Source organism: Sphaeramia orbicularis, chromosome 22, assembly GCF_902148855.1.
Source record: "Sphaeramia orbicularis chromosome 22, fSphaOr1.1, whole genome shotgun sequence".
NCBI lineage: Eukaryota > Metazoa > Chordata > Actinopteri > Kurtiformes > Apogonidae > Sphaeramia > Sphaeramia orbicularis.
The window spans coordinates 15,738,023-15,752,494 of NC_043978.1; the positions used below are offsets into that span (position 1 = coordinate 15,738,023).

Consider the following 14,472-nt stretch of genomic DNA (forward strand, 5'->3'; position numbering starts at 1 on the left):
CATTATAAACAGTCTTTATGGACACTCCAACTATTTTTGAAATCTCCTTTGGTGTGACGAGCGCATTCAGCAAATCACACACTCTTTGACGTTTGCTTTCCTGATTACTCATATGGGCAAAAGTTTCTGAAAAGGTATGGATAATAGTGTTAGGTATGATTATGACATCAATATATGTTTGGTTTCAAAACAATTGACGTAGTGCCTGCTGAGAAAAAACAACTAAATGTTCATTGTAAATTTTGCTTCCCCACCCTGTATATGCAAGTAACCCCCCCCCCCTTTTTTTTTTCTCACAATATACCTTAAACATTTTAGATCACTAGGTATTTTTAGTTGCCGGTAGCTGTTTAGGTCTTTGACAGTTGAATTTCTCCAGCAGTGACCCTCAAAAGAACCAGCTCTGAAAACGAATCAATATTATTTTCATCATGGGTTGTTGTTGTTGTTGTTGTTGTTGTTGTTGTAGCGTTCATGTTGCAAGTCTAGTGAGTAAATTACAATTCTAACTTCACTTAGGTCAGTCTTTATAACATACTTTTCTGACTGTGATTAAATAAAGTCATGACAGATGATGAGTTGTATCGTGTCCATTGTTACGTCTCTACATCTGTCAAAGACAATGAGCTCAGAAACAAGGCGTGAAATCTGCTGCTAACGTCTTCCTCCATTTACACGTCGTTTTTCAACAGTTATTGCACAATCTGGTGTTGGAGTCCTTTCCAGTGAAATACACCCACACTTTATACTCTCTAGCTCGCGGCATTTTAACTGTGTTAAATGTTGCTAGTCATTGGCACAAACACTGTCACTGGTCTGAACGAGACCTGACAGACTTTTCTACCGGCCCCAGGCTATCGGCCATATGTCAAAGCCAGCAGCGTAAACCAGCCTATACAGTCAAACACATCATCTGCACGTTTACAGACTCTTGCCTCGGCTCTCTGGGCTTGAATGTGTTTATTCATCCGCTGGATATCACTGATGCAGTTTAGCATCGTTCCATAGAGAGCATGAACGAGTTTGTAGCTGCTGTCCCTGCTACAGACATGCGCATTGATATCAGATAACACAGTTTTCAGCTCTGATTTAAGTTAGTGATGTCTTGAATAGGGATGTAAATTATCAATTGATTCATTAATCATCGGTTGGTTTACCTTATCGATCGAATAACGATTAACTGATAAGATTTTCCTGAGAACATGAATTTCTCTTTCAATAAGGTCTATAAGAATAAAAGCTAAATTTTGTTGATATACTTCATGAAAAAGCATGTTACAGTCCTTAATTTAACCCTTTCATGCATGAATTATGAGAACCTTAATCAAGATTTTTTTGCTGACTGTTTTTATTCCTCTTAAGGCATGAAAAGAAAAAAAAAGTCAATTGATTTATTTCATGAACCTATTTTTCATGAAGTCACAAAAATGTCCACTCAGCTGGACACCATGTGTTTAACTTTAGAAGCAAAGAAACATGTACAGGGTGGGGAAGCAAAATTTACAATGAACATTTAGTTGTTTTTTCTCAGCAGGCACTACGTCAATTGTTTTGAAACCAAACATATATTGATGTCATAATCATACCTAACACTATTATCCATACCTTTTCAGAAACTTTTGCCCATATGAGTAATCAGGAAAGCAAACGTCAAAGAGTGTGTGATTTGCTGAATGCACTCATCACACCAAAGGAGATTTCAGAAATAGTCGGAGTGTCCATAAAGACTGTTTATAATGGAAAGAAGAGAATGACTATGAGCAAAACTATTACCAGAAAGTCTGGAAGATACTATTAAAGAAGAATGGGAGAAGTTGTCACCCCAATATTTGAGGAACACTTGCGCAAGTTTCAGGAAGCGTGTGAAGGCAGTTATTGAGAAAGAAGGAGGACACATAGAATAAAAACATTTTCTATTATGTCAATTTTCTTGTGGCAAATAAATTCTCATGACTTTCAATAAACTAACTGGTCATACACTGTCTTTCAATTCCTGCCTCAAAATATTGTAAATTTTGCTTCCCCACCCTGTATTTACTGATATACTGTGTGAAAACAATGAAATAAAAACATTTTAATGCTGCTAATATGATGTTTTCTCACATTTTAACATACCTGCATGGAAATAATATGCAAAAAAACCCCAACTTTTTGTTTAAAAACAAAACTGTTAATTACAGTCTAATAACATTTAGCTTTTTTTTTTTACACTCAAACATGTTACTACAGATTAGATTTATCTAGAACAGCAAAGTTGCAGTAATGGTATGAATTGCAGGGTATGGGATGAGCGTCCACTGTGTTGGTTGATATGGAACTAAAACAACAAAATCCATCAATATATAAGAGAACACCTTTGAACAGCTGTCCATTGGAGTGACCACTATGCATGAAAGGGTGAATGATTTATTGTACCATTGAATACAGTACAGGCAATGACATTTATGTGATATAACAAAATAAATTCTGCAGAGAAATTCAATAAAATAAATGGATCTAAAGAGGGGCGGTTTAGAAGAACTGGGCATTTCTGACTTTGCATCACAACCTGATACGATGGAATGAAATTAAATTTTTTTAATGTGCTCTGTACGTCTCAGTGTAGTGGACTGTCCTTCATGGAGAAAGCTGATGATCCAAGTTTAGGTCCAGTGTTGTGTTTTAGTGTCCATGTGTTTTCGTGCTACTAGTTCTTCGAAGTTGCTGTGAAAAATCTTCGACTCCGATGGTGCTCTGTAGACCTGACCCCCCCCCCCCCCCAAATATACCCTTCATCTCTGCACGATGAACATTTTACTCAACACAGTACACTTTACTCATAGTATTATGTAATATAGGCAGTCAGACTTCCTCTCCTCTGTGTTTTTATGTTTTTTTAATTTTATTTTTCGTATCTTCGTCTGTACGACTAAACTGCTATTGAGCTTATTGGAAATATTGAATTAAAATCTTCGGCTACTCTTTCATTACAATGAGCGACAAATAACCATAGCTAACAATATTCATTACATGATCTTGGATCTACTGCTTAGAATTGTTGTTGTTGTTCTATAGTCTATGGCAGTGTTTTTCAACCTTGGGGTCGGGACCCCATGTGGGGTCACCTGAAATTTCTAGTCATTGATAAAAATAAAAAACTTACTAATAAAAAATATATGTTGAGTTGACAGAGACAATCACAATCCATAAAAAACGTGACAAACTGAAGCTGAAACTGAAGCACTGTGGTTCTGTTTATCTGTCAAATGTTCATTGTGGTCGGTTTCAGATGCTTCAGCTCTTTCATAATTCATAGTTTGAGTTCTTGTTTGTTCAGTATTAATTGTCAGCCTTGTAAATCCAAGCTGGACTGAAATAAAATTCTCACTTTGTGCAGTAATCTACACCTGGCTTTTCTGCCTCCATTTATAATAATATCCATTATATAGACTAAATGTCCTCAAAAATTAACATTTATTTGTAACATAGTATAGCAAACTATTACATGATCAAAAACAAATTAATTTTAGCAAAAACAATGTCTCCATTTTGAATGTCTGGGGTTGCCAGAAATTTTTGATATTAACCCTTTCATGCATTAATTATGAGAACCTTAGTTACAATTTTTTTCTTGAATGTTTTTATTCCTCCATAGGCATGAAAAAAAACAATGTGATCAAGTTTTTTTTTTTTTTTTCATGGAGTTACAAAAATGTCCATGCATTTAATTTTTGAAATAAAGACACATGTTTAAAACCCAATATCAGAAAGTGACATGAAAACAATGAAATAAAATAAAATCTGATGTTTTCTCACATTTTAACCTATTCTAATGCCAGTTATTACTCTTTTCATGGAGATAATATGCAAAAAAAAAACAAAACAAAACACTTTTTTTTCCTAACAAATAATTGATTAATGCTGAAACATGTTACTGCAGATCAGGTTTATCAAGAACAGCAAAATTACAGTAATGGTATGAATTACAGTGTATGAGATGATGCATAAGCGTCCACTGTGTTGGCTGATATGGAACTAAAACAACAAAACCCATGAATATATAAGAGAACAGCTGTAGAATAACTGTCCACTGTACTGACCACTATGCATGAAAGGGTTAAAATGGGGTCATGAGCCAAAAAAGGTTGGGAACCACTGATTTACAGACTAGCCTTTTACAAAAAAAAACAAAAACATGAATAACCTGAAATCTCTTAAGAGAAGTATGTGGAATTTTAATGATATTCTGCCTGTTATTTAATGTTTTGTGTATTTGTAGCTCCACTGTGACCTCTAAGTTGTGATTCACATGTATAAATGATAAACTAAGGCCTAATATTGTTAACATTGCTCTTATTTTACTTAAGAATTTACAGGTTGCTCATACATCGTTTTCATTGCTTTCATGTGGATGCAGATATTTCCTGAAATGAGCTCTTTTTTGAAAATATCGGATGGGAAAAGATGCGGTTTCGTGTGGACTTGGCCTTAGAGCTAATGTCATTTCCCCTTAATTTGGATTAACGCTTCTTTTACGTGTACACAGCCTGGTTTTGTGGGGTTGTTTTCTCTGAATCCAACCATCCTCGCTCATCGCCCTACAACCTTCGATGATTCAACTAATACAACGCGGCACTATAAGATTATATAACACTTGTTAGTGAGCGTAATTAACAGCTATAGAGGTCCATTGATCAAATAAGAAGCCAAGTGGGAAAACAAGCCACTTGTAACATTTTAACACTTCCTCTGCCTAATCCCTCGCCCTGAATCTTTCCTGGATTACTTTAAGCCACACACTACATTGAGACGTACAGAGCCCATTAAAAAAAGGTGATCATTGGGGACGAGGTAATCTTATATGAATATATGAATATCTCCTTACGGCTGCAGCCTGACAGCAATTAGAGCCGCCGCTCCCTCGGCCCAGTGGGAGCGGATCAGCCGAGCCGTGTGCTTTTTGATTGTGAAGCTTTGATGAACCAAATCCACTGCACACGACACCCCCACCCCCTCACCCCCCCCACCCCACGCCATAGTCTCATCATAGAGGTAGGGGCTGGGGCTGGCTGTCGTCCTGCGCTGCCTGCAGGGGTTTTTATGACGGTTCGGATTTTGGCATGGTAAAAACGCCCCCCTCCTCCCACCGCTGATCCAGAAATGTTCACTTGTGGCCGGATTATTGATATTATGATATCCTGGCGGTTTCCCGAGGCTTATTGGCTTGTTAAAGGGGGGTTTTCTTGCCTTTCCGTTGCTGGAGGGAGGAGTTAAGCACTGATTGATTTCCAGACGGAGCCGACACAGTGCATCACGCGGAGCAGAGGAGGAAAGCCCATGGTAACCTAATAACATCCTCCCCACAGTAAACGGCGATAACTGTGTTATGTAACAGCGGTGGCGGACTGTTTTATGAGAGTCAGCAGGGTACTGACAGTCTACTAGTTAAGGGACTGAAGTGTGATGAAAACCTCATATCCCTCCGTTTGTCCCCGTATTGTTTTCCAACATAAAAGCTTTTTCCTCCTTCCTCTTTTTCTCCGACACTGGGAAAATCCAGACCTTTGTGTTTTATCTGAGCACTCGCCTCAGCTCCACAGACGTGTGCATTAAAGCTTTATCAGCAGAGAACTTCCAATCCCTGTTCAATGAGAGCATTTAGAGACTCGCCTCTTGACATTTTCATCACTATTAAGAAAAAAAAAGAGTCTCGGGCTTCTTTTCTTTAATGGCCGAGGGGTTGTTACTTGTGATCTTTATTTCAGAATATGCACTACCAATACTGAAAGCTCTGTTACTTAAAGAGGCTTTTAAATGCAAATGCACTGTATTAATGTTGTATTAAGATTTATTACATGAATTTTATTCTTTCTAACAAAAGCAAGGACTGATCTGGAGATTTAAAAAGTAATAATTCTGGTAAATACACAGTACTACTTTGGTTCCAAACCTAAAACTAGGGCTGCACAATTCTGGCAAAAATGTGAATAACAATTTTTTTTGCTTAGAATTGAGATCACGATTCTCTGGCACGATTTTTTTGTCACAAAATGATTATTGCACCACTGTCAAGGAAAGTGGTTTCTTTTAACCCTGATTCGTGTCTTTCATATCACATATCCGGTCACTTATGGTCCCGGTTGCTAAGCGACGTCAGCTGATCTGTGAAAGTTTGCAGTGCAAAGAAACTTCCCAGCCGGCACAATGGAATTTTTTTAATGTAAAATTTTTGAAGAGGGCGAGACTTTTGATTCTTGGTTATAAAGGCTGAGTTATCCTCACTGGCAAAGAAAAGAAAAGAAGAAGAACAGCACAGAAGTCAGAGAAGTGAAAGTGAAAAGACACTTGGACCTGGACGACAGAAAAGACTGACATGAGATTAACACAGCTGAATGCGAACTTTTCCATTTCACTGTCTTTACTGCAGACGTTCCTCCGCTGTAATTCACTCTCTCCTCACTCAGCTGCAGCCGACAGCAGCAGGGTCACATGCTGTAAAGACGCTATACCATTGGTTGAGGGAGGAGGCGGCGGTTCTGCATTTGTGGGCATTTGTTTGTAATGCAGCCCATGAAATAAAATGTTTAAAAATCATCTGTGTTTAGAAATGAGATTGTGTACATGTGTGAATCGAGATTGTGATCTTTTAATGATTAATCATGCAGCCCGACCTGCAATCATACTGCCTGTCATCTTTTTGTTAATTCAAGAGAATAAAATACTTCAGAAAAATGTGAGGTGTACTTTTCTTACAATATATCCTGATAATTCTGCATCCAATTTTAGAAAAAACAATGATTCTTTAGAACCTTCTGTCCATAGTTGAGTGCAGTGGTGGCTGCTCATCTTTCTGAGAGGGGAAGCTCATTGTCGGCTGACATTAAAAACAAAAAAAAAAAAATCAAGTTATTTAAACATAAATTCGTCCCTCCGTTCCTTTTTAAGAAAATGGTCAGTGACCTTATCGTACAAACTAAACAAGAAAACGTTGAAATTATGTTCAATTGAAACAAGGAAGTACAATGAGTGTGTTTTATTTACAGTGCAAGAAATGAACAAGTAATTTCGTAGTGGTTTCTCTCTCGATTTCACAGCAGAATGTGTGACGGTATTAAACTGAACTGTGTCAGTGAAGGAGTAGATCTGAAAATAGCTGTCAATCAAACGGGATTCAGCCTTTCAACTGATCCTCCAATCAGCACGTGGAAGCCCAGCGTTCAGCCCAGCCGAGCTCCGCCCACAGCTCCATTCACCCTCAGAGACGCCGAGTGTCCGGGGGTGGGACAACATCGTGGCATTTATTGATTACCGTCCAGTTTTGAGGCAATGAAAAAAACTGTTCCACTCAGTCCCATTGAAGTGCATGGACGCTGAGCGTCTACGGGCAAATGCACTGAGCAGAGATGTATGAGAAAACAGCAACACGGGAATGTATGAGAAGTGAACAACATCGAGTCTGTTGATTTGTGATAAAGCTGATTCTGAACAAACTCATCTGTGAGATGAACGTGTTCTAACACATCTGTAGTCAGTGAAATGTCAACACAACTGTACATATTTAACCATTTAATTTTCGTAATTTTAGGGGAAGCTGAGCTTCACTTGCAGTCTGTGAGAAATCGCCTCTGGTTGAGTGTGAACAGGAAATGAAATGGCTTCATGTTACCTTATATGTCTTATTTATTTTTATTTTTTAGTTTATTTGCTCAGGACAGCGAACATTAATGAATGTCACATTAATGAACGTCTTTATTGAGACAACAGCAGACGTAAATATGCCGGATTGCAGCTAATGGCGTGTAAAGTATTTAAGTGTGCAGATCACTGAACTGTATTTGTTGTATGTCTAATTGTACCAATTTGCTTTATTCCTCAGATGCGGATGACTCTGGTTGTGTGTTACTGAATACATCAAGAAAGGTAAGCACACATGTTTAATTTAAGCCTGATAAAATCTGTTAAATAATATGTTAATAATAAGTCTTTTTGGGGAAATAATGGGAACGTAACAACGCTGCAAAAGCCATAGTTTGGTTTCAACATCAGAGTGGGGATTCTGAAGGTTTAAAATGAAAAAAATGGGGAATAAGTCATGGGTTTCAGGACACTGAAGAACACCATGACGGTGTATTGTGTATATAATCTAAACTTAGGGTGTGTATATTAACTTAAAGCCACTGTGGGAAAAAAAAAATCAACAGAAGTCAGTGCTGAGAGACAGTTTGTTTTAATCCTGAGCCTCAGTCTTAATGACCACTTTCTCATAAGATGTTTTTAAAAGCTAATTTTCCAAGTCAAGAAAATAAACAGACTGTGGGAACGCATAATTAGACGGACTACAAATCAGACATTATCATAGCTTTCTTTCTCCATAAGCTGCCCAAAGCTGTGGAAAAGTCTGCAGCCTCATCATGACCAGACTTGTGTGGGTTTTCACTGTGGAGAAGAAATGAGACTACTAAAGCCCGTGGTAGAGAGGGTTGTGACTCCACTCCTTTGGTGGTGGGAATACACCTCGAAGCGGATTTGACAACAACCAATAAACACAACATTATGAGAAGAAAAAGCAGGAGCGCTGTTAAGATAGGGTTAGACTTTAGCAGTAATGTAATTAGGTTAGCTACGACTGTTTTCCTGCAGTATTTACATTAGAGCTGCAAGTAACGATGGTTTTAATAATCAATTAATCTGTAGATTATTTTAATAACTAATCGATGCACTGGATAAATGCAAAAGGAAAAAAAAAAGGGGGGGGGGGGGTTATATACGTAGGGACCGCTAGCAATTGTGGGCCTCATGAAAACTCAACAATGTAAGCCCTTTATAAATTCCAGTATCTTATCGATTTGTTGGAGCCTGGGGGTGTATGTATGCGGGGTAGGGGCAACAGTTATATATGTAGGGGTGCGGTCCATAACTAACGTAACTAACACTGGAATGAAGCAAAAGTGAAACTTAACATGCTTTCAATATCCAACTCCCAGCTTCTATTCCTCTATTACACGGCGGACCTTCCACGAAATTTTGACAACTTCTAACCTGTATCCACTGGACCCCCTCCACTGCTCTATGGGCCCCCCAGTAATGCTGGGCCCCATGAATTTGTCATGTTTACTCCCCCTTTACAGCACCCCACCCTGAGGGTGTGTGCCGCAACTACTGTAACTGATGTCAAACCGAAAATGAAACTTAACTTTGGACGTCCGATTCCCAGCTTCTATGCCTCTCCGGAGTCTACAGGAAATTTTCGTAACTTCTAACCTATATTCTCACTCAGGGCCCAGTGGAGCCCTGGGCGGCCTGATAAACGGAGATGGATGAAAACATTGTAATTACGATGATAGTGTCTGACTAGCTACCGGGCTAAAGTAATCACGACAAATAGGCTATCTTAAGCTAATGTTCCCGGTGGCCACAGCAGCCCCGTTTGTCTTAAACATACTGCACCGCAGGATTTTGGCCATTTTTTTCTCCATATTCAACTTTTGTTACATAAACGACACATTACATTTTGTCCAAACAGGACTGCCCAGCATCTGAAGCCTCAGCCATGCTCCTCTGTGTTTTCCTCTGTTATGTGCTCAAGACCCAACGAATCAAATGCCGAATTTGTTGCCAAGTCTTTCAACCCTGTAAAGCCTGAACCATTAAATCATTAACAGAAAATTCCAGTTATTTGAAACTGGAGCCTTTATTGGTCCTTCGGAACAACCAAAAAACAAACATTTTTTCAAATATCAATTTTCATGTATGAGTTCCAATTTTGTATCATATTTGATACATCAAGCCTTAGTGCTCAAATATTATTATTTTTGTACAAACAAAAACATAATATAACACAAACATGTCAAACAAATTGGTAATTCCTTTCCAAAATTGACGAAGTTCTTCCTCCTTCCTCATTAATGACAGTTTTGTAGTGTCACTGGAAAGGCCTCTGGTGAATGAATTCCTCCCCCTGGTGGATTATCTGTGTATTGCATGTATCTAATTGTATACATCAGGTTTTTCAAGACAAAAAATATTACAGTGATCATGTAGAGGGCTTCAAAACTCATGAATTAAATATATGTTTGGCATTATAGGGTTAAAAATCGATTAGTTGTTGCAGCACTAGTTTACATGTTGCGCTGTCTTAGTTTTTCATTTATTTCTGTTGTCAACTTCAGATCAGCCACATTGCCATTGTTGCAGTTGTAGTCTGTCATGTCTACTCTCGTGTCACCCCAAAAAGCACATGAACTTCCTCGTAAACAAACACCATACACTAAACCTTTACCATGAACATCCTCTTCCTCCAGACACAAGTGACCAGTTCATTTGTAACGGTAATATAATAAAGTGACATATAATTCAATTACATTCATCATGTTGTCATGTTGCTTATTATTGATGCAAAATAAATCAGATTTAGCGCTTGTGACGCCATTACCACCAGGCAGCTGATGTAGGATAGTATTAAATTTGACATAACCTCTGCTATCAGTTCAACTGGTAAGAATAAATCATATCTGGGGGCACTGATCAGCCTTGGTGGAGGTCTGCACTCTCCGAGTGCTTCTAGTTACAAAATGTGTCCGTTTATTACATAATGCGGCTTTATTACAAGATGGCGTGACATTCTTATTACATTTTGAACCTTTATTACATAATGGGAATTTATTACATAATGCGGCTCAACAGTATGTCAAATTATATCAAATTCCAATCAATATTTGTTGAGTTAGAATGAAAAATGTGTCGTAAATGGGATTTTCAGTGTTACATTGAAATGTCCACAGAGTCCACATTCCACAGGGGATGTGAACAATTTTGCGCCAGAGACAAGATATTGTTACAAGTTATGGGTGGGTCAAATTGGAGGCGAATCAGAGTCGTTTTGAATTTTTTTAGGAATTTTCGAAAATTGCTCAATAATGAGACACAGGAAAATTGTAGATTTTGTGACCTTGCTGTGACCTTGAACTTTGGCCTACTTGGCCCAAAATTTAATGGGTTGGTCCCAGGGCCTAGGCCTATCTGTGGGTACAATTTGGTAAAGATGGTTGGAATAATTTTACCGTAAAGTTGCGAACAAACAAACAAACACGCAAACAAACAAACACACGAAGCAAAGTGATCACAATACCTCCTGGCCGAGGTAAAAATGCCAGATTGGGAACCGATACTGATCTGTAGATCCGATCAGGACATCCCTACAAATGACTGAATAATATTTTGTAGAAATGTCACAGGTAGTTACGGAGCACACCCCCTCATATCCCCCCTCCCTCCCTTCACTGTACCAAAAACATACTGAAAACGTACCGAACCAAAATCTTTCTGCACCGTTAAACCCCTAATAGCTGATGATACAACTCAAACAGGATCAAAAAGGGTTTTGTCTCTCATCATTAACCACTGTTGATGTTTCTTGAGAAGGTCTTGGAAGTATAGAGTTCAGGGGAATTCTATGACATTCTGCCTTTTTCAACTTTTCCCCGTCGAGGTGTAAAGACTCTTAAAATGAGCCGCGAGATTTCCAGGTATCAGATTTGCTTGTCGTCTTTTCTTTAAATGGAAATGTAAAAGCGGATAAAGCATGTGATGCAGACACATTTCAGCGCTTTGTATCTTGTCACGCTAATGACAGCATCAGTTTCATCAAGTGAGAGCGACCGTTTGAGGGGGTGAAGATTTGACTATTCATCGAGATCAAAAAGAAGCTGTTGAGATGCTTAAGTTTTAGTGATCTCGTGATGCTGAGCAAAGCGCCAGCCGCCGCTTTCTAAATATGCACGAACTGACAGGACAAGACACGGAGAAATTATTTCCTATCAAAGTGGAAGGTAACGAGTGCGGTCCTGACTGATTATGTGGCAGCGCTGAGTGACAGACGAGAGGGGGTATTTTTGGAAATTTACTAAGTCTTACAGGCTGAACTTACGCTAAGCTTCATTACATTTAGGGAAGTCCTGAATCATTTAATATGAAGTGTCATCCATTACAGGGTCTGAGACTGCTGCATGTGTTTTTCCACACCTCCACAACGCACACTTGAGCTCCACTCATGTTTGTGAAATCAATCCAATTTACATTATATAAGATATACCTGACAAGCAGATAGCTCCACTGACAGTAGCTGTTTATCTTTTCATGCCGCTCGCTCGCTCGGCTGTGGGCTCACCTATTTTATTCCATGTTGGGGATCAGACAGCAGAGGCGGCGGGGTATTTATTATACCTGTACGGCAGCTGATTATCCACACCGCAAAGAATCATAATTCAACAATGCTTAATTATTGTGGTCGCTCAAACTCACCAATTAAAATACACCTCAAATCGTGCGAGAACGGGTCTGGAAGACACGATAAGCGAATCCTCGGGAGGTCGGCGTTTATTGATGCAATGTGTGGATTTTCTAAAGTCAGCAATCTGTGGAGTTTCAGCAAAATATCGGTAATGCGCCGTGTTGCCCGAGGGCTAGCCCGAGGCATTGTTTTCAATTTGCACACATCATTCTGTTGTGATTTGATTGTCTTTTTTGTGTGAATCTATATCATGTGTTAGGACCATTCTTTGGGGCAAAAACAGTGGAAGATGTTTTCATGGATTGCTGGAATGTTTGGCTCAGTCTGATGTTTTAGTTTTATTTTAAAACCACCTTGAACAGGGTTTCTGCGGGTTATTGTAAAGCATTAATAGTCCTTAACCCTCCGGTATCCCGTCCAGCAAGGCCCTTACTAAGCACCAAGTGTGCCTTTTTGGCACACTTGTGGAATAATGTCAAAAAAATTTTCATACAGTTTGTTTTTAATTCTTTTACACTTTTTACTATTTCATCAACTTGAGCTGTAAATAAAAATACCAAATACTCAATAATTGTCACATTTTTTTAATCCTTTAAATGCCGTGTTTGTAATGTAAACAAACCATTTTTTTGGATGGAAAAAACACTTAAAAATTTTTTTTTTCAATATACTACATAAAAAGTGGATCACATATTATTTGGTTTTTTCATCCTGGCATATTTCAATGATTAACTCCAACACTGGTTAATTTGCATAATTATTTTTGGCACTAGGTCAAATGTTCAAAAATACTAGCATCTGTCACCAAGTCTGCGTAAAATGCACACCTATAAATCAAACTATTAAATATTATATATTGATTTATTTTTCTGCTCTAATTTGATTTTATTTTAGTAAATCAAGGTCAGCCCTAATCATACATATCAAATGGAAGAAATAGTGCGTTTTAGGCACACTTGGCAGACAGATGCTAGTCTGGTAATTTTCTTTTGTTTAAATGTGCACATTTTAGTCAGTGGTCAGAATTTTAAAGATCATGCAAAAATGAACAACTTTTGAATTCTAACCTTATTTAAATTGTGAAAAACAATATGAAGTTTTTTAAAACGAAGTGCAAAGTGTGCCTAAAAGGTGCACCCGGATACCAGAGGGTTAAATACATTTTCTGAAAATGAAGGCCTTAAATGGCATTAAATAGCAGTAAATTCGATGTCCAGAGCCATTAAAACAGTAGTTCCTAAACCTTTTTGACTCGTGACCCCATTTTAACATCACAAATATCTGGCGACCCCAAACATTCAAAACTGAGACTTTTTTTTTCTTTTTTGATCATGTAATAGTTTGCTGTACTATGTTGCAAATAAATGTTAATTTTAGAGGACATTTAGTCTGTATAATGTATATTATTATGGACAGAGGCAGTAAAGCCAGGTGTAGATTACTGCACAAAGTGAGAATTTGATTTTCCTTGGTCAGGATATGTACAGTCAGTCCAGCTTGGATTTACAAGGCTGACAATTAATACTGAACAAACAAGAACTCAAACTATGAATTATGAAAGAGCTGCAGCATCTGAAACTGACCACAATGAACATTTGACAGATAAACACAACCACAGTTTGTCATGTCTGTTATGTATTGGGATTGTCTGTCAACTCACCATATATTTTTTATTAATATATATATATATTTTTTTAATCAATTACTAGAAATTTCAGGCGACCCCATTTGAATTCCAGGTGACCCCATGTGGAGTTCCAACCCCAAGGTTGAAAAACACTGCATTAAAAAATGAAATGCATTTCATGGAAATAAAAACATTATTATTCACAATTTTATTTTGATTATATAAACATTATAATAATTTTGATCAGAAGTATAGTGCGATGATTGACAGGTGGAACCCTTTAAGTCACAACACCAGATGCTTGGAATACAACGTGCTGTGAGCGTGCTCATGCTGTGGCAAAAGAGCGGAGGGAACATTAGTAAATGTCGGAAAATGGGAAAATGCAAGTTTCGGCAGAAGTGATTGGAGGAGGAACTATTCAGAACCTGGTTAAAGCTATCTGCGGTTGGACATGGGCGTTAAATTTGTTTAAAGTGCTATTAAAAAGGGCATTAAAAAACATTCAGTTAGATTTGCTGATACCTGCAGAAACCCTGTTGAATAAGAGCAATGAAGTACACTCAATAAAAAATGG

At 38.0% G+C, this 14,472-nt stretch overlaps 1 protein-coding gene across 3 annotated transcripts in view; it reads left to right on the forward strand.

Annotated features, from left to right (window-relative positions):
* Positions 1-14,472, forward strand: part of slc4a11 (solute carrier family 4 member 11) — a 403,848-nt gene that overhangs the window by 150,000 nt on the left and 239,376 nt on the right. For all 3 annotated transcript variants that reach the window (XM_030126744.1, XM_030126745.1, XM_030126746.1), the window contains exon 4: positions 7,856-7,899. In XM_030126744.1, the coding sequence (XP_029982604.1) occupies positions 7,856-7,899 (44 nt within the window). The remainder of the gene's footprint in view (positions 1-7,855; positions 7,900-14,472) is intronic.